The sequence below is a fragment of the Emydura macquarii genome, unplaced genomic scaffold, assembly GCF_026122565.2.
Source record: "Emydura macquarii macquarii isolate MOO-44397 ecotype Brisbane River unplaced genomic scaffold, CSIRO-AGI_Emac_v2 contig_2636, whole genome shotgun sequence".
Taxonomy (NCBI): Eukaryota; Metazoa; Chordata; order Testudines; family Chelidae; genus Emydura; species Emydura macquarii.
The window spans coordinates 5,873,412-5,901,198 of record NW_027132773.1 but is presented as its reverse complement, the minus strand read 5'-3'; the positions used below and the strand labels follow the sequence as shown (position 1 = coordinate 5,901,198).

At 41.2% G+C, this 27,787-nt stretch overlaps 1 protein-coding gene across 1 annotated transcript in view; it reads left to right on the top strand.

Moving 5' to 3' along the window:
• Positions 1 to 8,761: 8,761 nt before the first annotated feature.
• RASSF3 (Ras association domain family member 3) overlaps positions 8,762 to 27,787 on the top strand; it is a 70,303-nt gene continuing 51,277 nt past the window's right edge. Inside the window, exon 1 of the mRNA XM_067564102.1 lies at positions 8,762 to 9,302. Within this exon, the coding sequence (XP_067420203.1) occupies positions 9,195 to 9,302 (108 nt within the window). The 5' untranslated portion in view covers positions 8,762 to 9,194. The remainder of the gene's footprint in view (positions 9,303 to 27,787) is intronic.

Genomic DNA, 27,787 nt, shown 5'->3' with positions numbered 1-27,787 from the left:
AAGTAACTAAATGCCGCATTCTCCAAGCAAAGGGGTAAACCTGCCCTGGGTTCCATTAATTACTCTCTGGTCACTCAGAGTAGGGTGAATCAAGCCCATAACTGTGTGTGTGAAATTATACAGTGGTTTTTGTTTTGTTTTAATTTTAAGAAGGCCTTTTTATTTTTGGGATGTCAAAGAGGAGCATTCAGTGTACTTTATGGAGATACAGATTCAAGAAGTTTTAAGAAAGTCTTAGGAAGATTCCTGATGATATTGTCCAGATAATTTTGTCTCAGAATATATCCTTTGTGGAGAGTGTTTTCCTATAAACCCACTAACAAGGAAATTGAGAGCTTAGTCAGCCTGCTCCTTTTGTTTTCACACTACACACTTATGTCTCTGTGGTAAAATGACCTTGTTTGAATTAGCACATTACACACACTGAATCAAAGTGAAATTGTCATTGCTGCCTGTGGAACTAAACAGACCTGAGCTACTAATTCAGGACAAATGGAGGAAATGTAAAAACAGAAAGTTTAGTGGACTAAAGAAACCACAAGCCTAAGTGAATACCCAGTTGCATTTCTTTCACTTTATTGGTTTGCTTTAATGATTTGACATAGCCACTGTCTTCTGTTAAAAACACACTTTATTTCTAAGTTGCATATCCTCAGTTAAAATGAATATTTTGTTGCAGGCCTTGGGTTTTTTGTTTTGTTTTGTCTTTCCAGACAGCCTGCAACTTGCTCCTTGGGAAAACTACATCTAGTTGTGTTGGCTACAAGAGTATCATTTGCATTATGTACATTATGGAGGCCAAGTAGAATAATTCTATTTGTTTGAGACAAGACAACCTCTGGGGTAATACAAATATTTTAAAAGCAGTAGGCTAAATCCTGATTGATAGTAGGCACACATAGCTCTCATTGACTTCACTGCTCAGCATCTCTGAGGATTTGGCCTAAGGTGATTAGCCAAGCTTCTTTAAACATTTTTATACAAAACAACAGCAACAACAACAACAAAACTACCAAGCCTGCAAAATATAAATGGTGTTTCAGTGGTATCAGCACTGAACAAAGACTGGTTGGATGATAGCTGATCAGAGGGGCTCCGCAGCATTCAACAACTTTGTGAAAGGAGAGTTTGACTAACTACTGTTATTTATTATTCATTATTATGTATTTATAAGATGTTCAGTACCATGATATCTGGTATACAAGATATAGCAAACACTCTTTCAAGTTACCAGACAGAGACCCAAACATTAAATCGGTTTCCCTTACCAATTAATACTATGTGGGATTTCTTAGTATATCTCACAAGAAAAGACTATAAAATGCTTTGTGATACAGAATTTAGAGGATATACATATTTGGCTTTTTTTTTTTTTTTAAGTTTTGAGGAAAAATCAGGATATCCAACAGCCTTTTAACACTTTATCAGTGCTCTATTACCAACTGAATGACTGTCAAAGACATGGTTGATAGGACCTGAACCTTTTCCATTTGAAAATTTGGCAGGAAGGATTAAAGAATGATAGTATTTCAGGGTTTTAACTCTCTGTTCAAAGCTTTCCTATTTTATTAGCAACTCTCTAGTTTACAATTCTTAGCAGTATTTCAGAATGCTGATTGCATATTAGCTGTAATACTATTACCAATAAAATTAGCTTTCACAATTATATTCTATTGAAATTGTAAGCATTCTTATAAAAATATTTTAGAAATATGTATATTGTAACAACATATGATAGTTACCAGTATGAATCACAAATATTGTATTTATAATCAACATTGCAGGAAGCTAACAAATTCATCTTTCCTCAGCCACTTTTGTAATGCAATCAATGACATGTCTCATAGCTGTCTTTAATTTTGGGGATGAATTTATTTTGATCACTTCTCATTTTTGCAGCTCAGCAATTTTATTTCTTTCCTTAGCTCAGTGATATCTTGCTGAACGTGTGCTTATAAAATACAGTTGGATTTTCCTTCAAGAATCAGTGTATTTTTAACTTTCTAAATGTCAGAAGCAGAAATTTTGGGGAGGCGCTTTTTGGGGATGAAAGGGAGGTTGCTTTCGGGAGTCCTTTCAGTGCCCTAGGATTCTCTCCCTTGTCACCTGCTTTACACCCTTTTGGAGGCATTGGCCTGATCCTTGAAAGACTTAAGCACATGTGTAACTTTATGCATATGAGTAGTCCCTATGGGACAGGCTCTGTCCCCCACTTCACCTCCTGTATGTCACTCTGGCAGAGAACAGGCACTAGAAAGAACTGAGGAAGGATTCCTCTGACACAGGCATTGCATAGGGCCACCAGAAGTGGCCCAATGCTACTCTCTTTACAGGCCCTGGCATAGAATTTGGGAGGGAGTGGGTTTATAGAGCATTGTAGTATGGAGATTATGGGCTGTGAAACAGCTCTTGGGAGGTTGCCTGAGGCTGTTTTGAACCTTTGAGCAGCCCAGAATCTAAGGATGCAGCACAGGATCAGACCTATTATCTTCAATGTTAAAGTCAAATACCATGCTTAAAACTTTGCTATCTTTCTAACTGTTTTGTTGTATAGCTAGAGGCTCATTCTTAAATGATGTAGGACCTTCCAAGGCCACTCCTCACCCTGTCTTTAACTTCCGTTCTCCCAAGGGCTCAGTATCTTTCCCATTCTCCAGCCTTGGGAGCAAGAGAAAAGACTAAGATTGGTTTATGGAGCTGAGTCTTCTGCCCCCTGGTGCAGAGCCCTATTACTAGGCCATGCCAGCTGGCTAGTGACTGTCTGGTTAATTTCCCTTTTGATGAGATTACACACTCCTAAATCATCTGACACAGAAAAGCAAGAGAAAACACAACACAGTTATTGGTGGAACTGATGTAAACTCTACAGAGTTTTTTTTTATCAGTGATGAATTAACTAGTACTTTACTACAAGCAAACAAAATATATTTACATAATGAAGTCACTAGACTCCAAAGAACAATTCACCTTTATTAAATCAGATATCTTGCTTCATCCAATGATGTTTGACAATTCAGAATCCTTTGCAGGTTAGTCAAAATGTTCACATTTGTTATCCTATTTTATGGAAAACCTCAGTTTTAACTGTGCAGTTCTTATGAAGCTGAACCTGGTGTTGCATTTCAATAAAGTGAACTTCCAAATCCTTGATGCAAGTATAAAGCTTCAAGTTAGCTCTACACATAATGGAAAATATTCATCTTGTTCTTTGTGTAATATACATGTAGTTGTATAATCCAAAATTCATCTTTGCCTGCAGTTGCTTTATATTAAAGATTATTCATGAGAATATTGTTTCAGAACACAGTATACCTGTTACTATTTCTGGTCAAAGATGTATTATTTGGTTCACAAACTTTTAAACTAATTTTGACTTTAGATGGGCAGCAGTTTAAAAACCTATTTTAAAATTAGATTTCTATGGACACTTTTTTTAATAATGTTGTTCTCTAGTCTTCTTACACGGGTATCTGTTTAGTTTTTTAAAATGTGTTTTCCATTATCTACTGTCTTCTTGCCAGTTGCTCAAATGATCACAACAATTGATTGCCAGACTTATTTCTCAGCAGGTTTAGTTTTCGTTTCTCTATGACTTGATTTATAGCCCATGCACTTTAGTACATGACTCAGTAATTACATTATGATTTGCTATTGCTGTTCAAGAGAAAATATATGGTTAGTAAAGACAAATCATTACATAGGGTTGCCAAATTTCTAATTGCTGAAAACCGGACACTCCTGCCCCGCCTCTGCCCCCAAGGCCCAGCCTGTCCCACCTCTCCTCTCCTGTCACTTGCTCCCTGCTCCCCTGGGACTCATCTACCTACCACCTGCAGAGCTGGGAGAAGCTGCCACAGAGCCCACCTGCCTGCCCAATCAGGGCACAGCAGGGTGGGGAGGGGGGTCGGTCCCCAGAGTGAGGGGCCGAGGTGAGGCAATCGGGGTAGAGCGGGGGAGGGTTCGTCCCCGAAACAAGGGGCCAGGGCAAGTGGGGTTCAGTGGGGAGGGGGTTGGTCCCTGAAACAAGGGGCCGGGGAAATCGGGGCACAGTGGGGTGGGGAGGTGCTCCCCGGAGTAAGGGATCAGGTCAAGCGGGACACAACGGGGCGAGGGGGTCAGTCCCTGGAGCCAGGGGCTGGGGAAAGTGGGGCACAGCGGGGTGGGGCTTGGTCCCCAGAACGAGGGGCCGGGGAAATTGGGGCACAGTGAGGCACAGTAAGGTGGAGGGAGGGACGTTCCACAGAGTGAGGGGCTGGGGCGGGGAAATTGGGGCACAGTGGGGCAGAGCAGACAGGATCTCCCCACCTCCCTCCCTAGGCACTGGTACTTACCTCTCTGCTGGAGCAGGGTCCAGGAGCCAGCCAGCCACGTCTCTCCACAACCTGTCATGCATCAACAACTCTGCTGAACAGACATCAGCTCCTCCAGCAGCAGCTGCTGTTCTTCCTTCCCCCTGTGGAGGAGGCTGGTAACTGTGGGTAACCGGATTTTTTAGTGTCGGATCAGCACTGCCAGTCCCTTCTCAACTGGACTTTCCAGTCGAAAACCAGACACCTGACAACCCTATCATTACAGCAAACTGTTAGAAACCAGCAAGAGTTCTGAGTGATTACATGGGCTGTGACACTTGTTCCATGTGACCTTGACCATCTAGCACTTCTGCGATAGAAAAACATGCTGTGTTTGAACTGAGCTTTCCTAGACAGAAAATCACCCTCTTTGCCGCCTTCCTTTTCCACTTACTACAGCATTTATACAGCTCTATACATCTTCAAAGTGTTTCACAAACACTAACTTCATGCTGCATGGTGCTTGTAAGTGTTGTTTAAATCTTTACCATGTTTCTTGACTTCTAATGTCATTATGTTCAGACAACACTTCATTAATTCTGCACAAAAACAAACCTGCCTTCAGCCGAGTTATCAGTAAGCATATCTTCACACTGTGGATCTTTGTTTTCAATACGCAGTGTTACTTTTTTTGGTTAACTAATTAATAAGGTTTGTCAGGGTGCAGTAAAGAAAAATCTGTGCCAGGTAGTCTGTGCAGAAATCAATGCAGTGCCAAATAAGCAAATGAAGAGCATACCTGAAGGAAGACTTGAATAAAATGAAGTCCATTGGATGAAGGGGAGACAAAAGAACTTGGGGGAAAAATGCACTTGAAGTGCGTGAGGGAGGAAGATCAAAGTGTTCGTACAAGTCACAGCTCAGTGTGTTACACCTCCCCCTCTGTGCCTGATCCACAGAAGATAGGAGTCCGTTACAGCTCCCACCTACAGAGCCCGGTTGCTTAGCTCAAAATATAGAGATTTATGCTTTCTCAGCTAAGGTGGTCCACAATTCAATTCCCAGTGTAAGACAACATGGAAGCCATCACAGAAGCATGGAAGCTGAAAGGAAATGTCTGAAAAGGAGACGATGGCTTTATCTTTATTTTATGTATTTATTTATTTATTTTAAAGTCTCAAATTTCAGTGGGTATAGGCAATTCATCTTAATTCACATTCTGCATAGATTGTTTTAGATTGGCTCATTTAACAGAGTTCTCAGGTGACAATACAATGTTGTGCATCAGAAGGAAAATCTGCACTTGGTGCTTGTATCTTAAGTAAAATATAAGGTCCACTTACTTACTCAGCCTAACTGATCCTTATAACGTTGAATTACTACTCTGGTAAAGCAGAAGTCTCTACAATTTAGGAGAGTGAAATATACTATGCTTAAAGCAACTAGTGAGATAATCTTGATTATTTTAACAATAATAAAAATGAAAATGTACCCACTTTTATTATTATTATTATTGAGGCACCAGTAATATTGAGATTAATTTTTAAATATCAGATATATGATATGATCAGAATTTCAGATTGAGAGACTTAATTGCAAATAGTAGTGAATCCACTGTTACGCCTGAATACAAGACATTGAGGACACTGTCAAGATTAGTGAACTGACACTGACATACAGCTAATCAGTTATTTCACATTCAAGGACATTCCATAAGGAACTCAGATATACATATTTCCCTCCAAACAATTTTTGTTGCAGCAGGAAAAAAATACTTTGAACCTTTTGGTATTATTCATATAGTGCCATGCGTATGCCTGGTGCTTTGGAGACAAGGGAGTATATGGCCTCTGTGTCAGAGAAAGTACAATCTAAAGCCTTGATCCTGCAGCTGATATAGTGCACAGGAGGATTGCTGCACGCATGCAGAGCTCTTTTAACTCCAGTGAACCTCTGTGCAGTCTATCTGCATCATATCAGTTACAGGACTGGAGCCTAAGTAAAGCAACCAGAGCCTGCATGCTGTCTCTCTGGTGTCATAGGGATGCAAATGCACTGTGCTGCTGGGTAAAATTTTCAAAGTCCCTTAGTTGCCTATGTCCCATTGACACAGCCAATTTTTAATGAGATTTAGACTGAATTACTTAAATATTCTTATAAATTTTACCTGCTGTCTCTAGGCCCAACCCTGCTCTTGTTGATGTCATTGGGAGCTTTCCATCGACTTCAGTAGGTGCAGGGAGTGGGTCCACCATCAATATTTTCTCAGACCTCTGGAGTTGGGGCCAGTGTGGGCAAATCAGATAATATAGTGACCATTTGTCCAGAGCAATTACTATAGTTCTCACTTCTCCTCTCCCCACTCGGAATTCAGTTGTATTCTCTTGAATACAATGAAACTTTACACTACCAACAAGTAGGAATGAGTTCCAACACATTTACACCTTCATTAGCCATGCATTTTCAAGCTTCATAAGTTGTTCTTAATGTCTACAGTATGTGTGCTTTAATTTTGGTACAAGACTCAAATAGAACAAGGATTAAATACATTATTTTAGAAAAAAAAATCAGAAATAGTGATTTGCTGCTCCTTAGTATGAATACTAAAGTACTAGTGGTGGGTATAGCTCACAAGTCACATCAGTACCAGCATTAAGAATTGCAATATTGGATCAGAATAGCAGTCCATCTAGTCCAATATCCTGTCTCTAAGCGTGGCCCATATCAGATGCTTCAGAAGAAGGTGCAAGGAAACCCTGCAGCAGGTAGTTATGGGACAACCTGCCCCCAGAGAAATTTCCTTCTAAGGGTTAGAGTGGACTAATGCCCTGAAGTATGAGGCTTGTATGCCTTCAAAAACTTTTTTTTTTTAAAAGATCAAATATAAGTTATAGTTAGGGGAAAGTCTGGGATCTCTTGTTTCTTTGCAGAGCTTTTGTGGAGAATAGGCCCACTTAAGTGTCTCTGCTTGGAGGAAAATTGAAAGCTACAAGAAATGGTTGAGGCCATTTGCAAAGACAAGGGAGAATGATGAAAAAGGAGAATTAAAAGAAAATATAGCAAAAACAACAAGAGTTCTGTAGCACTTTAAAGACTAACAAATTTAATTTCTGAAATTAGTGAAATTAAATTTGTTAGTCTTTAAAGTGCTACAGAACTCCTGTTGTTTTTGCTGTATACAGACTAACACAGCTACCCCTCTGGAACTCTTCTAAAGGAAAATATAGTAACCATCAGCCTACTTCTCTCTTTTCATCTCTTTTCACTCATGCTCCAACTAAGTCATAAAAATAACTGCCTCTCTTTGGGCCTTCCACATCTGCCTCTACACCTTTGCCAATACTGTAGTTGAAATTCCCAGCCTGATTGCCCTTCCCCCGCTCCTTCTTCATGTATCTCCTTAAATATCACTCCTTCCAAAGGCTTGCATTTCCTAATCATCCTTTCAAGGAGAGAACTACATCTTTTAAAAACATCTGAACAAAAGTTGTGGACCCAGTAAGACAGTTGCTAATTTTTATGCCCAATTGCTTTGTTGGTTGTGGGCTCTCTGACCCCTATCATTTAGCTGTATCTTGCTTTAGGTCTACCCTGGAGAAGAATACTCTAAGGCTGTCAGGAATGGGGAAGGAAGCTACCAATGTGTGTGGATGGACAGTTTGTCAGCAGAAAGATCCAAAAACGCAAAGTTATTTGATATTTATATTGTGCCAATAGCATGCCAAACACTTTAAAGACAGATGTGAAGACAGACATCCTGCCCCTATCTGATGGTTGGTGTATGCATAGATTTGCACCAAAATAGCTAAATCGGTTTTACTTCACACACCTTTTGTTACTGCACTGCCAGACTGGGTGTGGACACTCTTCTTGGGGAATAACAGTGTTTGATTTTGCTTAAACTGGAAAACTGTTTTAAACAAAACTGAAGTAAAGCTACACAAGTACAGCCATACTAGGTCAGACCAACAGCCCATCTAGCCCCCTATCCTATCTTCAGACAGTGGCCAGTGCCAGGTGCTTCAAAGGGAATAAACAGAAAAGGGCAATTATCAGGTGATCCATCCCCTGTCATTCAGTCCCAGGCTCTGGCAGTGTTGTAGCCCTGTGGGTCCCCAGCTATTAGAGAGACAGAGCCATACAGAGGCCACGTTCATTTCCCAAGAAGTGTGTCTACACCCAGACTTTGCCTGAAGTAACGAACTGTAGGAATGGAAATAAGTTTAGTTGTTCTGGTGCTGGTTTGAGAGCAGACACCAGCTCCTAGAGGGGGCAGAGTCTCGGTCTTACTGCTGCAGTGCCTGGCACCCTACAAACGCTCTGAATTTGGGGCTTTCCCAGCCCGCTGGCCTCTTCCTTCCCCATTAGCCACCCCACGCTCGCCAGGCTACCAGGTGTCCACAACAAAGGCTTGCGCGAGCGCGGGTTGTGGAGGGAGTTGCCCAGATACGAACTGCTCAAGGCTGGCTTTGCAGCAGACGGTGCCGCCCCCAGCTCACCTGCTGCTGGGGGTTAAAGTCCCTGCGGCCCAAGCTGAGCAGGGAGAGAGAGGGAGGGAGGTGCCGGGGGCTGTTCGCCTCACACCGCACCCCCTGCAAGCCGGGAGGCGGGGCAGAAGCGCTGCTTGCCTGCCGGCTGTCGGGCCGGGTCGGGTCGGGCCAGCCCTTCTGTCCTGCCTTGCTGCCGGCCGGGGAGGGGGGACGAGGGCGGCGCACGCTGCTGCAGGAGCCCCGCGTGAATTTGTGCTGCCGGGAGGCTGGCTCTGGCGGCTGCTCCCGCGTCCCGGTGAGGGGAGGGAGAGCAGCGGCGGGCCCCCATGCGGCGGCGGGGAAGGGGGTCTCCGCCTGCGGGCCCCTGGAGCAGCGACAGCGGCGGCCGCCGCTGACCTGGCCCCGCAGCAGCAGCATGAGCAGCGGCTACAGCAGCCTGGAGGAGGAGGAGTCCGAGGAGTTCTTCACCGCCCGCACCTCCTTCTTCGGGAGGCTCCCGGCCAAAGCCAGGCCCGAGCTGCAAGTGAGTGTGCAACGTCCCCGGGCCGGGGCAGCCCCGGCCTCTCCCCCAGCGCCCGTGCAGGGACCGGAGACTCTCGGGCTGGGTCCTGGCTCGACCCGCTCCAGGCCGCCTTCCCCCTCCGGGTAGCCGCTCGCCAGGCACTTGCAGACCCCCGCCCCCGCCGCCTGATTTCAGGCCTCCACGTGTCCCCGCCCGGCTGTGGCTGAGGCAGCAGCAGAAGTTTCCGATGTTTTTTCCACCCTAGCAAAGCTCCTTCCCCTCCCTCCTGTGTGGGGCAGGGAATATTTGCCCTCCGTCCTAAGTGGGACACCCCTCCCCACCCCCCGGTGACTTAGAAAATGTGGCTGAGGAATAAGCTCCGTGTAAAGGCTGCGGTAGTGCAAGCACAGCCCGATTGTCCCGCTGAGCCTGTCCTGCCGTGTTAGTAACTATTGCATGGACGTGGGGCAGCAGCCACTAAAGCTGAAGAGGTGTTAACCCAGCTCCAGTATTGCCTGGTAGCCGAAAGGCGTGGGTGACATATTCCAGGCACCGAAATCAGGAGCATCAGTCGCCTTATGCTGCCTTACATGGTAATGAGGCATCCTCCTCTCTTGAGGTAACACCGACCCCTCCTCTGCACCCTTCCAAACCCAGTTTCCTCCCTCCCTCCCAAAATACCCTCTACCCCAGGGATTAAGATGGATATAAAATACTGCAATACATGCTTTCAAATATTCTGTTCTAGATGTGCCATAATTGTCATTTAAAACAGCACGCACGTTCTATTTAGTGATCTCAACAGTTATGTTTTTATGTGTGTTGCAGTTCACCTTTTAATCAGATCTGTTAGACTAAGGTGTGACTTGACCATTTGTTTTCTTTCATGTTAGTGCTGGAGACGTGTTCTATAAATGGCAGTATGGCAGGTTTTCCTTTTCTATATATTGGATTGAAATCAAGTAAAATTAGATTTTGTTTACTGGCCTCAATGTTTTAGATGTCCAAAGTGCATTACGAACACTTCAGATACTGGTGCTAGGATAGCAGTGTGGCGTCTATTAAGTGTTCGGCTATAAATCACATAGTCTGGGTATGAAATAAGCTTTTCTGAGAGAGGGAATGTTGGTCAGAACCACTGGGGTTATTTCCTTACTCCATTTGGGGAAATGTCTTGGAATTTTTAACATCCATTTCATGTAGGAGAAGGTCACTGGTTTTAGTAGTGCAGCAACTCCTAGTAGTGCTACAGGTATGACACTGGAAATGTTTTTTAAAACTGGGACTTGAGCTCTTTGGTCTGTTTTAGAAGCAGGTGTGCTACAAAGAGTGAGCACACTGACACTAGAGTGATAGTTACATTAAAGTAACACATATTTTAATTAGAAATGTTTTGTTTGGATACTTTTTGTGTTACTTTTTTTGTGGAAGGCATCCAGATACCATGCTAATGGACAACCTTCTAAAAACCTAGGTAGATACACTTAGCATTCTTCAGCATGAAAACAAAATTCTGGAGCCTTGGTGATGAGATAAAATCCTATGTTCCTGATAGTGAGTAATCATGGTCTCATTTCCATCTTTCCTTTTAGTTGTAGCGTAAGTCTGCATTTATATTTGTTTTGAGCCTGGTACGCATGCGTTGAATTGAGGTAAGAGCCATTTCAGCCTTCTGACTGGGGGAAAGGATAGAGGATATGAGAAATGTAAAGCTGCATGTTCAGTAATACAAGATAGATTCAGAACCGTAACAGATTTTAATTAACAGAGAATTGGTCTTTTTTTTTTTTTTTTTTTTGAGTCAGTACCAGGGTGTTATCAAATAAGTATTTCATTAACTAGGTGTACACTAGTCTAATGAGTCCAAAATACTGAAAGTCTGGAGGCTTGAAAATGAAGCAAAAGCAACCCATCTCTACCAGTACCAGGATTCATTTGAAAAATGTGAAGTGGAACAGTGTCCCATCAAAAATAGTAAATTTTGTTCCTCTTTTTTTTTTTTTTTTTAATTGTCTTGAATCAGGGTATTCAGCCCTCCCTCACTGGTCTTTCCCTTTTCCTGAAGACTGAATTGGCTTTTCTAGAGATGATGGTTCTTGTCTTTGGAAACTGATGAGCCATTGTTTCTTGTAGTGTCTTTTCTTTGGGCATCTTTTCTTAATGGTAGCTCTTTTTCCTCCATTGACTGTGGCTTTCTTGTCTGCTTCCATCCATTTTTTTTTTTTTTTAATGTTCCCTTTTAAGACTGGCCTACACTACAGGGTTAGGTCGATGTAAGCTGTCTTATGTCGACCTAACTCTGTAAGCGTCTACACTGAAATGTAGCTCCCACTGATGTAATTCACCCACTACACTGACAACTCCAGCTTTGTGAGCGGTATAGTGCATAGGTCAATATAGCTATGTAGACGCTGTGTTAGTGTAGACGCTGTGTTAGTGTAGACACTGTGTTGCTTACATCGACTATTGCTGCTTTTCAGAAGCCATCCCATAATGCCTCACACTGACAGTTAAATCAGTGCAAGCGCTCCTGGTGAGGATGCGCACTGTCAACACAAGGAATGTAGTGTGGGCATGCAAAAGCAAATTAATTGCTGCAGTGGCTGTATGTCAATGTAACAGGTCAACTTAATTTAGTAGTGTAGACTTGCCCTTAGTTTCTATTCCTTTGCACTTTTTTTACTACCCCTTGCCACGTTCATCTTCCTCTCCCATGTTGGTAGCAGTTCTAGGCCTTCAGCTTGCAGCCCCTTCAGAATCCTGCTCACGTGAGTAAGGCTAGACAGTGTTTGCCCAAATGTCTAACATTAGAAGCTCTTACCAGCAATAAGAGTTTCACCCACTACCACTTCTAGTGTCTGATCTTAGTACTATAATGATGCTTGGTTGTGGAACAACATGTTCACAGAGTACAAGCAGTGAGACTTTGATATTGGGCAGCTTGAAATAAAATTCAGCTATCTCACTGATTATGCACTCCCAGAAATAGTCAGCTGAATATTTCTAGTCATAAAGTTTATCAGTTGCATTGATGCTTTTTTGTTTTTTAAACTGAAGTACATTTCAATGGTCATGTGACTACTGAAAAATTCTTTTAGCTGGGAAGGAAGCTGTTATAATAAGGCCCTTTGTATCTATGAGGATGTTACTTTGGTTTGGGTTTGAGGTTTTAGTAAAAAATTCATAGTAAATCCCCTGATAGCTAGAGGGCAGCTGCTAATTGTTCCTTTGTCTCTTTTCAAATGCAAACACTGTAATTTTGCAATGGTTTTTTCCCCTCTTGCATAAAACTAACCAGTTGTACTATATTTAACTGTAGCCAATTGTTTTATATCCCGACACCTCTCTACACACCCTGCCCCCAAAGACAGAGTGAAATAAAACTTTTAGTTTACAGCTTTGCATGCAGAGAGACATGTACCGGCTTGCAAGCTTCTTTTGTCTAACTGTAAAGAAATCAGCACTTAAGGTCATGTTTAAGTTACTAAGGGGGCAGTGGGAAAAGAATTGGAAGCAAAGATCAGTTACATCTGTATAATTAGTGGACTATTGAATTTCTGTTCTGTAGTTAATGGGCTGCCCACCATAACAACAGGGGTAAAGTTGTGTAACAAGATAAATGAAACCACTTCTGGGTTAGAAGTTTAAAAATCTCATGATGGTCTCTCTTTCTATTTCTACAAATTGTAGTCTTCAGTGAAGTGTTTTAAAACAAGATAATAGGTTATTATGTCTCTCCTCTTTTTCTCTTCCCATTTAAAAAAAAAAATCTGAAATATTGAAATTAAAATAATGTGAGATGAACACTATTTGTTTATATTTAATTGTTGCATCACATTGCTGCTGCTGAGTTTAAGCACTGTCTCTTCAGGGCAAGGATCTTGTCTTCATACTGGTGTGTAATGTGCCTATCATGCTGTTGGTACTCTATAAATAAGTATTTTCCCCTACTTATGGTACAGATTACAGTCAGTGGTCCAATCTGTATAATATGATGCAATTAAAGTGGTAGATCCCAACTTCAGTACCATGTCCATATAATTCTTCACATGTATGCGTATTTTTCTTCCCAAAACAAATGCTTTAATGCTCTTCTTTAAGAATAAATAACTTTTTCAAATTCCACCAGCCTACTACCTATAAAACTGCATGCTGGAAGAACACTAAGTTTTGATATAAGGTAAAATTAAATCAGCACTAAGCTTCCAGGGCATTGTTATGCAAAGAGCGCAGTAGCTTTTACAAGATTTCTAAGTAAATTTAAATATTTAATGGTCAAACTAATTATCAATTTTTCAAATTAAATCAGTCATCCTATAAAAAGGGAAATTAAGCTGGGAAGAAAACATGTTTTCATGGTTAGGGCAGAGTGCGTAAAATGCAGCTAGCTTTATGCCACATTGTGGCCTAGAGAGGGATATTACTTTTATCTGTGCTTTCTCATATCTTCTGTGAGATCAGTAACAAGGTGGGGTGATTAGACTACATAAATGGCCAGGAGAGCCTGCTTCACTGTAGCTCCTTGCATCACTGTTACACGTTTTCTAATCTGGATGAAATGGGAAGAACTGTAGAAAGTTGGGCCTGGCCATTGAGACTGTTTGTACAAGTGAAGTTACTCTGGTGTGTAAATCTTTGCAATATCAGGCCCTCTAGCTTTACATGATCTAGTCTGTATGGCTCTTCCATTCCCTTTGGAGACAATACCACAGAGTAGCATTTCTCTAACTTTCGAAAGCTGAGCCCCTTCTTCGAGAAAACACAAACAGTCATGCCTGCAAACCTACCATGTGTTTGTTAGAGACATACAGATCTTCATTTATACATCTTTGTGCCCTACCCTCCCTCAGCTAGTCCTTTGCATTCCCTCATTTTGGGCAATGCTGATGTAGATCTTAATTATACTCCCTCACTTTTCTTACAGGCTTTCATAAATGGTGAAATAGTTAACAATGTTGGCATTTAAACTATCGTCACTGGATTCTAATTTAGTATTCATTGAAATGCATGGGACAGTTCGTATCTCCAAGCTATTGTTTCAGGCTCTCTCCGCACTCATGCTGACAGCCCTACACTTAATTGACATTTTGAAGGTTTTCTCTGGAACTGTAACGGCTAGAGACTTTCTTTCTTTTTTTAAGTGAAAGATGAGACTGTAGAACAACTGAGTTATTGCTAGTAGCTTACTATAAATGGAATCTGTTATTCATGGAGTTGTATTTTTGGGACTTCTCTAATGCCAACACCTACACTCCAGATACAAGGTAGAAGTTCCAAACTTGGAGATTGTCACTAGCCTTGTGGGTGTACCCCATACTTTGGGAGACACTGTTACAGATACTGGAGATGATGTGGAGATAATGGGATCTTATTGGTTAGGAGAGGGTAGACTTGGACATAGTTATTAATTATCCAGTGCCCAAAGTGCTAGGTACCTCCTCGCAGATATAGAATAAGACAGCTCTAAGTGCTTGCAGTGTAGTATAAAATTGATTGAGGAAAGGGATAAACACACAGTGACAGAAATGAGGTTTGGCATTCATCTTGTTAGTATCTCAATTTAATGCCCCTCACCGCCAAATGTACCACTTCCACTGACTTCACCTATTTTGTAAGGCCTTGTGAAGAGTGCACATGGGTGTTATCCATTTCTTCTGTCCACCTCAGACATTGCCCCCCACGCCCTATAGTCCTCATTCCCTGCTTCCTATCTTAGTCTTTCTTGTCCCGCTTCCCCATTCTAAATCTTGGTTCCCCTTGCCCTCTTCCTTTTACAGGTGCAGAGCCTTCATGTCCTCTCTTGCCCAACCCAAGAGTCAAGTTGTGGTTTCTTCCTCTGCATTGTCTACGGCATAAATCTGATGCTAGCTTTATGCCGTATTAATGTTCGTAATTAGTCTGAGTTTCACACAGTTGGCCATTGTGACCTTTTCTACAGAATCCCATGGAGTTTCCTCTCAGTAACATTCCCTGGAGAAAACATTTCTCCTGATTATTAGAACAAATGATAGTTCTATTTTTAGATTTTTATTTCGACCCAGGAAGGTTAGACTTGTTTGACAAGCAGTCATGAAGTTTATTAAAAGTAAAACTAAAAATATCCAGTAATGTGGCTTATTCTCTTTATAATTTCTTTGGCAGTTAGTGGATATTATGCTATAAACATAACTGACAGCTAAAAAAAATTGAAAGTCAAAAGAGACCTTTTAATCCTGTAGTGATGAGCATAGTATAAAAGTCCTAGATAAAAATCAGTTGCTCTCCATACTGCTCTCGTTTTATCCAACAGGAGGCAGTGTGTTTCTTCCACTTGACTTTCTCTTCTTACCCCACTCCATAACCTGCTGTGGGCCAAATCAATTACAATGTTATGCTGGGAAAGGAGCTGCTGAATGTTGAAGAGAGAGGGGTTTTTTTTATGTACATATAGGTGAACATTGACACTGTCTGCCAATGTCAGTAATGAGCAAACCAGCAAAACTTGCTGAAGTTCATTTTTGGATCTTTTTTTTTTTTTTTTTTTTTTTCATTCCTGTCATTGGGCTGACTGGTGTGAAGTTGAGGTGCAAGTAGCCTGTCTTAGAGCAAGGTTGATGTGCTTTAGCATTAAATCATTGTTACAAATCCATGGGTGGGCAATCTCAGAAGCCCACAGAGTACTTTTTAATCAAAATATCTTAACATGTACATTTAGATTTATTTTTTTTTTGTACATAGCAGAATTATTGCCAGTGGCTTACTATAAACTAAGCATGATCACAGTTGGGGTCTTATATTAATGGGGTTGTGTTTTTGGGGCTTATCTAATACCAATTACCTGCATTCCAGAAATTAGGTAGAGGTTCCAAACTTGTGTCTTCATTATTTTGTTTGGTGGTAGGAGATGAATGTAATGAATGCAATTTGAGTCACTGAAACATCTAACCTGTGCTATTTACCCTCAGCAAATCAAATTAAAGGTGTCATGGCTCAAATACTTAAATGCAGTATATTGTAGATTGAAGAATAGGGCATGGAGAAAAGATAGTCACCCAGTTTACATGCTAATATGTTATCCTTTTATTTTGCTCTCTTGTCTATCATATCAATACACAAAGGCCCTTCTGCAATCTGATCTGTTTGAGCATACCGCTGCAGAGACCCACTCACGTGCTATATGATTTTGTTAGAAATTTCAGGCTGGTGATATTCATATGCACCCCAAACATGCACTGGCACATCTTGTTCAGTTACAAAAAAAAAATCTTTGATTTAATAGATCTGAATTTTGAGGTGTGGTAATAGACTTATTGTGCTGAAGAGTTAATAAATCAGAAGCATACAGTATATCTGTATGGTTAGAAATAAAGATTTCAGTGTTCCACTATGATCTGCCAGATGGTAACATATTGTTAAAGTTCAGGATTGTCCTGTGGACCTTGGTTTTTAGCCTACAAGTCTAGGAGTGTTCAGCCATCAGAAGGAGTGTTGGGAGTGTCCTCCTAGTGAACCTACTAGAGACAGAGGGAGTAGGCCACAGAACATCTGAATTAGCAGAAAACAAGGTAAATAGTAACCACTAATGATTAATGGGCTTAATGGGAAAGAACGCTGTCCTCCTAACTTTTTCTGCTGTATACCTTTCTGCATAAACGGTATCAGGCCAGCTAGGTAGGAAGAGATGCAAATGCTCACTAATGGCTGGAGTTTAACGTGTACCCTCTCTCTCTCTCTCTCTGAGAAAAGGAAAGTTGAAACAGACACTACTTAGAAAAATACCTTGTCACAAAGTCCATACCAGCGTTAAGAGTTTTTGCACAAACAGTTCTGGGTAAACCTATTAAAGGAGGATTTGAGGTCAGGCAATAGATCTGTAATGCAGCATAGATTTGTAACAGTATCCTTAGGAGCCAAGCTAAGCAATTTAAGTGTCATAAAGATATAAATGAGGTGGACAAATCCCCTTGCTTTACATCCAAGAATCTGGACTATATTCTCCTTTCATTTATAGCAAAGTAAATCTGGAATGACATCAGTGGGGTTGCACAAGATGTAAGTCAGGGAAGAATTTGTCCCTCATTTTATATGCTCAATTTCTATTTAAGGGTAAAAATAGTAGAATTTGTGTAGCAAATTTGAAATAAGAGAGTTTGCAGAGCAACATCCAAGTAGCTATAATTTTCCTCTTTTATGGCCTTCAGTTCAGCAAAGGGCATAAGCCCTTGCTTAAGTCTGGTTGACTTGAATGGAATTTAAGCAAATGCTTCAAGTTAAGCGCATACTTCACTCAGGCCTAAATTCAGGAAAGCAGTTATCTTCCATTGCTGTTAGTTATTTCAATGCTGTCAAGATGTACACATACATATAGATGCACACACACATTTTCTGCCACAGGGTAGGTTTTAGTTGCTTTGGGAAAAGTGACATTCCATGTATTCCCTTCCTGCTCCCCTCCATCTCCCCAGGAAGAACTGAGAATTTGTTTTCTGTAAGGTTGATGAAATGCAGCAGGAGTTTTGAAGAGAGAGTGTCCTGTATAACCTTGTATTTGGAAAAGTTAAACTGCTACATGCTTTTTGTAGCAATTAGTGTCCTTTTTCCATTTATACCTCTCATAATGTGCTGGTGTAGAATCTGGGTGTCTGCATATTAACAGTCTAAGTTGCAAAGTATTTTACAGTTACTGTAGTGTGTGGTTTTTTTTGTTTTTTTTTAAATCAAGTTCACTGCCCTTTGCTTCAAGGTTGCATTTACAGTGGCATTGCTGTACTTAAGGTGTGTTAGCACTTCATCTGTTTTGTATTTATTAGGTTTTATTTTAACACACATTGTTAGGCTTTGGTGTAGTTCAATTTTTCAAAAATTTTTGATCATTTTGGCCATTTTTTAATTTAAAGTTTGTGGAGGGGGAAAAAGTCTTAAGATTTCAAGGATTGGTCCCATTCTCTCCCCTCTCCCTTTTTATAGACAACTTTGAAAATTCTGCACTGCATAATTGTTGAAAATGACATTTGGTAAAATATTAATCTTTTTAAAATGAAGTAATCCCACTTCTATAAGGTGTATAACAATAAAAGTAAATGTTCTAAAACCAATTGGATGTATGTTTCTATATGAAGTACAGAGCATGTGTAATAACTAGTTGTCCATAATATTTTTCTGTTTTGTTTTTGTCCTCTTCATTAGTTACTAAGTTTCAAGTATAACTGACTGCAAATTTTCCACTGAAATTCTTTCTCGACAGGAAATTAGGCTTTCACCAAAATGAAACGTCTCACAAAAAAATTCTGCTTTGCAGAGAAAAGTTTTACTTTTTTGTCCAAAAAACCCCCAAACCACTTAAATTGAAAATTTTCATCTGTAAATCAGAACATTTCTATTCAGAAACATTGCTGCGATACATCCTGGGAGTTGTAGTTTGGGTGATTCATGCGCTCATTCTATTTTGAGTCAGATTCTCCAGCTGGACTACATCTCCTATGATAGAACAGTTGGAGGGGAGAGGATGATGCATCACTGGGGATGTAGTCTGACCAGGGAGCCCAGCCCATATAGGAGAATGGAGGCATGAAGCACTGTGGCATTAATGCCAAATAGAAATTTTTGGTTTTCATTCAAAAATTGTCCCCAAAAAGTCAAAATTTTTCTGTGGAAAATTTATATGAAAATGATTTATTTTTTCATTTTTATCTAAATTTTTCTGAGGCACTTTTTTTTGATTTAGCGCTTGTTTCAATACAGTACTGATAATTATTCCCTGTTGTCCACAATGACTGTGGCTGTGCCTGTTTTTTAAGACTTTGTATTGATCTAATCTTAGGTACACTGTATTTCCATGTGTTTCTGTGTGTTTTTACACCTCCTTACTATCTAGGTTCTTCTGTCATGCCCCTCACTGGGGTATTTTAGTGGCCATGTCCCTCCAAATATCAGGCAAAATCCTGAGATACCCACATAAGCTAGCTCCACAGCCCACCCCCTTGTGGGTTTGACTCTAGTACTAGTAAAAACTAAGGACCAGATCCTGCTCCTAGTTAAGCTGATAGCTTTGCCATTGATTTAATTGGGAACAGGATCAGTTAAAAACTTCAGGATATAGCTTGTTTTTAGTGAAAAAGTGGGATGGGGGGACATTAAACTTGTTAAATCTCTGTTACGTTAAGTTGTCTTTGCAATATTCATACCAAGTTGTTCAGTAGTAATCTGTATTACAGCGCATGTCCTCTTACTACCTTTTTTTGTAACACATCATGCACCAGATGATAGGTCACCACTTAGAAAACATAGTAGTATTGAATATACAGAGCAACTCCTTTTCATATCAGTTAACATTCTAAAAGATGATGCTCATCAGAGAGCAAAATTTATCTAAACCCCACACAAACTTAGTGGGACTATTCATTACTTTTGTATACTCAATTATAAATAATGAAGATAAGGTAATGGAATGCTCTCTGCTTCACTGAACTAATCCCATCTAATAACAAATGTCAACCTTCATATTCTTTTTGTGGCATATCTGGCAAATTCTTATGTAAATTAAGTAAGTGGCCATACTAATGATTTTAATGTGATGCTTATGTGTAGTGAATCCTATGTATTCTGTGGTGTAATATAAGAGTAAAAATATAGTGTGTATTATGTTACTGGCACTGGGTTAATGGCTGCACAGTGATTGCAATGAATGGTAGAACCCTGCAAATTTGCAGATATCCACTTCATATTCACAAATATCTACATCTGTGGACCATGTTTGTGGATCGGATGCGGATACAAATTTTGTATTCGTGCGGGGCTCTAGCAAACAGGATTTTGCAAGATAGAGCACTGTAGAGTGACTTACTTGAAATAGATATTACTTGGGCCACTGATGATAATGGGATTTTACATTGTTGAATTTTTGTGCACATAAATAACAAAGTAAGAATATGTGGTGCTGTCCTTTACTATTTCTGCAGCAGGTGATTAATTTGATTGCAACCCTGGTTATCAGCAAGGAGCAGAATTAATTTATAACAGGTTGCTTGTTGACCTGGTAAGTAAGGATCAGGAAGCAAAAGTATGGGGTATGGCAGAATCCATCTTAGGTATCTATCTACCAGCCAAAGAGGGCCCCTCAATTGAAATAAAGGTTAAAAATGCATATTGCACTCTTTTTAGGGTGTGTATGAGGGTGTGACATACCAGGCCACAATTCAGATTAGTGGGGGGCTGTCACCTCCTGCCCTGTAACATGGGGTGCCCTTTACAATGCCTTGATGCTGTAGCCTCCAACCTGGATTGCTCAGAAACAGCAGCCTCCAGCTTGTAAATCACTCTCAGCTGTGTCTGTGTGTGCTGCAGCCAGCCACACCTTTGGCTCTCACCAGCCTTGGTTATACTGCACAGTGACTCCAACACCCCTCTCAGTTCTGGATCTTCTCCCAGAAATGTATGTCCTGTACTGCCCAGCCCTCTCTGGACAGTACAAATACATTAAGTCTGTTATTCCTTTAAGGGAATAATATGCCAGTTATTTTAAATAGTCACCCAGACACTTCAGCTTGAACCCACTGGATTGGATAAAAGCATAAAACAAGTTTATTAACTACAAAGTGAGAGTGATTTTAACTGAGTAAAAGTAATGAGGCATAAAAGTCAGAAATGGTTATAAGAAAAATAAAGATGTTTACTACTGCCAAACTTAAACTACAGTATACCCTCGCTATAATGCCCTTCATAATTACAAACCTTTGGCTATAATGAACCTGGTCCCTAGATCCCAACTACAGGTATAATACTCAGGGCCATAACTGGGGCGCAAAGCATGGGGATGAAAAAATGAGGGAATAAAACCAGTCCAGGATAGGGCCCTGAAGATGGACAATACCATGCCACCCGTACTTCTGCCTTCAGAGCTGGGTGGCCAGAGAGCAGCAGCTGGCTAGAACGAACAAAAGGCTTGGATCCTTACAGGTTCATTGTAGCGAGGGTTGTACTGTATATTAGATTAAAATAAAGTTTCTCACCACATGCTTCAGCAGATTACTGACCAAACTCTCAGGCCAGGAACCTTTTTCCCCCCCCCTCCCGCCCAATTGCTGTTTTCCTGTGTCATCTTAAGTGTGATGTCAGCTACAGACGGGGAGAGAGGAGGGTGTCTACCCCCTCTTTTTTAAATAAGTCCTGTTCCCCCTTTGAGAAGCATTTCCAGCTGGCAGCAAGGCGACAGGCAGTCTGGTGAAGAAAGGAAACTCCATGCTGTTTCTTTGCTAAGGTGTAGAATTTTTTTTTCCCCTTTAAAAGTCCCTTCCCACTTTCCTGCCAAAGAATGGCCACTTAGCAGGTAATGGTACATCAGTCTTGATAACAGCTGGCTCAGGCATCTGCTTGCCCTTTGCCTCTGAGTAACTGGTTTAGCCACTGCCTGGGCTTATCTGGGAAACGTACTTAAGCTGAAATCATGATTGATGTTCATAACTTTACATATAATGTTGCTAAGTGCATTTTGCCTTGATGATATTGATCAGCAAGTTGAGTTTTTTAATGATATCTCACAAGGTATATCTTATACCAGGGGTGGGCAAACTTACTGACCCCTGAGATTTCTCTTCTGGGCAGAATCCTTTAGCCCTACCACTCTGTCTCAGGGCAGAAGCTCTGAGCTCCCTACCCCAGTCTGGTAGGTGGAGAATGGGAGTGGGGGGCTTATGGGTCTCTGTGACCCACATTTTAACTGTAAAATAGATGCATGCAACTCATGAGCCATAGTTTGGCCACCCCTGCGTTATACACACATTGCTACAGTAATGTGTAGGGTGTGAGCACAGGGGTATGTTCTGTCAGAGAGTCTTGAGAAAGAAATGGCAGGGTTGCATGAGGGGCTTAATAAGGCTGGAAACTGGAAGGGAATTTGTGATTGAAGTCTCTTTACTACATTAACTCTACTCCTAGCTATTTTAGGGTCTTGTCTTCACTAGGAAAAAAGATGCGTTCTTAATTTGAGTTAGCTAACTCAGGTTAGCTAACTTGAGATAAAATCTCAAAAGCAATTTGTGGTTTTCACACAAGTTAGCAAGTTAAGTTAAACTCTTTAAAAACCACAAGCTACATTGTCTTCATTAAGCTTTTTCCTAGCATGGACCACATGTAATACAGAGGCTGTTCTACAGATACCTCCCCTCCCATTTATCATTGGGCATTCCACCCATTCATGATTGCATTTGTCAGTACAGCAATTGCCTACATGGAAAAGTAACATTAAGAAAGATTTGTTGATTTTTAGCTGTTTTTCAATACAGTGTTTCTTCATTACATTATTCTGTTGTTGTCATTTTAACTACTTCTTCTATTGTATGGCTTGGGTAGATAGCAACGATTACAAATTTATCTCTAGGTTTGATAGCCAATGCATTGCCACAGCAGTGAGCTTGTGAATGTCCTTCAGGCCCGCAGAGAAAGAATGTATATGACACTCAAATATGATATGCTCCATTGTTTGTGACTGGTGACCACAGTCGCATACAGATGTTTGCCTCATTTTACATTTAAAAAGGATTTGTGCATATCTCTCATGAGATCATAGAAGATTAGGGTTGGAAGGGACCTCAGGAGCTCATCTAGTCCAACCCCCTGCTCAAAGCAGGACCAACCCCAATTAAATCATCTTGCCAGGGCTTTGTCAAGTCGCATCTTAAAAACCTGATGTTATGATGCGATTCAATCTGCACCAGTCTTTCCGCCATAAATCAAAACCCTGTGATTCCTTAGCAGGGTCAGCGATGGCTGTTTGTTTTGAGCAGTCGAAACACTCCATGTGACTCTCTCGTTGAGCCTCAGTGTTGAAGTTGAGTGTAAGGGTGTTGATGCAGTTCTGTAAAGGGTTGCGAGATTTTAATTTTGTTTTTGGCAGGTTCTGCAAGCCATCGTGCAGTGGGATTCTTGTGTTTGCATTGACATGGTTAAGAAAGTGAGATATCTGGGCAGCTCTTCTAATCTTTGGAGGCTGGATGTGCAATAGGACCGGGAGCTAGTTGACTGGTGTTGATTTGAGTGTCCATGACACTGAGTGTACAGTTACTGAGTTGATTATCAAGGAGTTTAGTGTGACTGCTGTGACACCACACTGGCGCACAGTATTCATCCGCAGAATGTATCAAGGCAATTGTTGCAGTTCATAGGGTCCGTGAATTGGAGTCCCATGATGTTCCAGCGAGTTTCCTGATAAGAACAGCATGAGACCTGACCTTATCATGGGTGTTCTCGAAGTGTTGTTGGAAGGTCAAACTCGATTCCAGCTTAACACCGAGATACTTTGGGTTAGCCTCATGGCTGACATTCTCCCTGCACAACTGCTCATCGAGTTTGGTATTAGCCACGTTATTGTTCAGATGGAAAGCAGTTACCATGGGCTTTTTGAAGTTAGGTCTAAGTTTCCAGCCCTGGAAATAATCAGCCATTATATTAAGATCTCAGGTTAGGGTGCAGCTGATGGTATGGAGGCTTGTGTGTTGAGCAGTGTCATCCACATACACAACTTTCCTCGAATCTGTAGTTGGTATTTCTGTAGTGTATAAATTAATAAGCATCAGGGGTAGGATGGAGCCCTGAGAGATGTCCGAGTTAAGAGTTCTTGGTCTGCTCATCTGGCCAATAAGGTGTACCTTAAAGCGGCAGTCCCCAGTCATTGCCACCAGGAGACAGATTGTTTGCCGGCAATGAATGACATGGGAGATGTTGAGGAGGAGGCCCTGTCACCAGACAGTGTCATATGCCAAGGAAAAATCAACAAGGGCAATCCCTGTCTTCAATTTACATTGGAATCCTCCCTCATTGTGGCTGGTGAGCGAAGCTGCTTGGTCACAGCAGTTCCTCTTCGGGCGAAATCCTGCCTGCTCTGCTTCAATAATGTCAGACAGTGGAGCATCACCCGTTCCATGTGCTTGCTGGTGGTTGAGAGGAGAGAGATGGGGTTGTAGCTGGCTGCATCCTCTGGGAGTTTCCCAGGCTTCAGTAGGGCAACCGCTGTTGCTTGTCACCAGCTAGTTGGCACTTCTCCAATTCTATGCATGGTGATAAAAAGCACTGCCAGCCATTCCCATCCCCGTTTTCCCAAGTTCTTAACTCTGGAGGAATGCCATCAACCCCTGCAGCTTTCCGGCTTTTGGTTTCCAACAACGCAACATTGATCGCCTCGGCAGAGTGTAGAGAGAAAAGCGCCGGGCATTGGTGAAAGTTTCTGTGGACCTCTTGGCTTGTAATCTTGTCTGTTGGCATCTTGCTGTTAGGAAGAAGATGAAAGGCGACAGCTTTGCAGTCACCTTTGCTGGGCATTGCGTTACTGGCTGGGATCCTCCAAGTTGCCACAAAAGAGCCCATGCCTTACATCTCAAATCGGTGAAATAAAGGCTTTAACAGTCTCTTTCCACCTTTCCAGGTGTGCTGAATTCAAGGACTGAAGCAGTGCAGTGGCTTTCTGGGTTGCCACTCCTTTCATTTTCCCTCAGGAAGGACTCGGATTCTTTTGTCCAGCAGGGGGTGAAGGCCTTGCTGTGACTGCACGGGATGTATTTCTTAGCAATCAATTTTAGAATGTTTGCAAAATGGCCTAAGTGTCTAGGTATTGGTTTGAGCTGTGGGATCCGATGTTCTGTTTCCAAAGTGTAGGTGAGCCAGTCAGCCTTGTGGAAATTCCAATGCTACTTTGGTGCTGCAATAGAGGCACTTCCAGGCCGATCTGGAGGATAATTGGGTGACGTTGGCTATGCAGGAAGTGACTCAGGATGTTTCTTGTGGTGGCCAGTGGGATACCTGTGCTGATATGGGTCAGGGTTGTGATCCATTGTCCCCCTTGCAGACTGATCTGAAGCAATCCGGATCTTTTCATAGAGCAGATCAGGGTCATTGAGGGAGGCCCGTTCTGTGATCTGTCCCCTGGCTATGTCATTTGAGCAGTATCCCTAGTCTTCATGATGGCTGTTAAAGTCACCAATGTAAATGGCTGGATGAGAAAAGAAAGGTAAGATGGGATCAGGTCACATAATATTAGGTGGCTTGTATATGTTTACTGCAATGATGTCCTTGATTCAAACCATGCTGATCTCTCTCCGGCCAGTCAATGATTCTTCCAAAGCTTCCACACCCTCTAATCCATTCCACTAGTCCATGTTGTGGATGCTTGACAGCAGTGATCTTGGTGTAGCAATGGATTTTATGTCTGGCAGCTTTGTCTTCTTTCGTATCTATTTCTTGGAGAGCAACAATATCAATGTCATGGTCTTTGAGGGTCCTCGTGAGGTAATCCGCTTTTTCCATAGACATCCCTTCTACGTTAAGGTGGTATATTCGGAGGACTGGCCCAACTGTTCTTTTTTTGGTCCTAAAAAGGGCTGTTTGAGGGACTATAAACATTGCTACTTTCACTGGGAAGTCCGTAATGCAACGTCCAGTGGCCAGTTGATGACATTGGTATGTTAATGAATTTGCACAAAGCACAAGAAACACCAACACTTAATAGGAGCACCACGACACAGGGTTGTAATCTTGCTCTCGTCCTTTAAACTTTAGTTGTATTAATGATGTTGCCCTTCTTAAATTCCCTTTTTTGCACTTTATGTTGTGTTTATCTCATGCTGGTGCCCCACAGACGCTCCACAACTGACATAGTGCAGTCTCCCCCTTTCTCAAAGCATTTTTTTTTTTCAAGATGCAGGATGGAGAACTTCTGATATGCTTCTTAAGGTCTGGGAATAAAATCACTGTCCATTTCTGATTTCAGTCTGAATCTAGTTTGCACTGCTATAAGTCAGGTTTGTCAGTAATTCTGTTATAAACACTTTCTTTCTGTATCTCAGCTGTAAAGATTTGCAGTGGGCTTTAACTTGTCATACATGTTCTGAGCCTGAGACATTTGTTTTTATAAAATTTGAAAAAAGGCATTAGGATGTTCAACCACGCGTGTAATCTGATAGGCTGAACATTCTTTCGTCCTTTATTGTGTAAGAGGTATTTTTACTATTGCTCGGGGGCGAGGGGGGGGAAGATCTGTGGGAGTTAAAACTATTTAACTTTCAGTTCCTAATTTAAATCTAAAGATGCAGAGAAACTAGAAAAACAGTTTAATTTTTACAGTATCCATAGTCTTACATGTGCTGTAATTACACTGTTCTAAAGACAGATCTCCGTAAAGAATGTTACCAAAGGTAAAAACACAGTTTGAATGCTACTTTGCTAGTTCATGGCATTGTGCATTTTGATTTTGTAATGATAGCAAGAGTTGGACTTGGGTCTATGACTTCATCCTGAACTTATTTGGCTTAATTCTGAATTCTCTGGCTCTTGTGACTTAAATGTAGACCGCTAATACATTTAAAGTCAATTGTATTTCATATGATGATTTTCCAGTGGCATTTTAAATCCCGCAAACTGGCTCCCAAGCTAGGCTAACATACTGAGCAGACGATCTTCCCTTCTTGAGTTTGGTCTCAAGGCGTAAGAGATCATCTGGCCAAATTACCAAATATTTGGGGAAAAGAATACTTGTAAGCTGATAGTAATCAGATGTGAAGTGACCAGCTAGCTGCTAATGCAGCATACCCTACAAGGAATTTCCCTTGCGTTTAATAAATCAATAAGCCATGATAAAATGTGCATTAAAAGCTACGTAGATATTATGATGGATATATTTATAAATACCAAGAGAAAGAGCTGTTGGTTTACAGCCTCCCCAAAACGTGAGCTAGAAAGAGCTTGATTATGAAACTGTTACCGTTTGGAAACTCCAACACAATCCGCTGTCAGAGAGCCAATTAAGTTTCTTGACACACAGATCTGGTAATCTAACACTATCTGAGAATACTTTAATTCCAAAAATACATAAGAATCATAAGACAAGTCCTGTGTTTTGTCGCACTGCTTCCTGCATACCTGTTCATTTTGGAGAAAGCTGAACGTGAGCTGTTTTAATAATGTTCAGTAGTGGTGAAGTCTTTTGGCAGTGCTTTGTTCTGGCTTGTTCCCATGGGAAAACATTTAACTGCTATTTTTGCATGTCTTAATTGCAACAAATGAGCACAAAATTCTGATTAATACTGCAGCATTTAGTGAGTTGAGTTCTAGGAAAGCATTACGTATCTTTTCGTGTCCTCTTACAAATTGTTCTGCCACTTCTAGAACTATGATAGTTTTATCTAAGAACTTTATTAGAAGAGGAGTTTGGTCTTCAAATGTCTCACTTGTTCTGTTGCTGCTCCCAAGGATAGAAAGAAGCATACCATGTCTTAAAATAAACAGAGGACTAACTCTGATATAAAATGTTCTAGTGGAATGGAGATTATGAAATGTCTTTGTTGGCATCTTTTTTAGTAGCTCCTTCTGTTTCCAGTCCACATCTATCTAGTCCAGGGAATTATGCAGTATTTTATAATAGGGATACCAGAAGAATTTGGTGTCTGGTTATTTTGTGGTAAGTGTAAGGTTGATATACTCTGCCTAAGTTAGCAGCTGCTTTTGATTCAGTTACAGGCTCACGTGGTACAAGTGTTATCTCA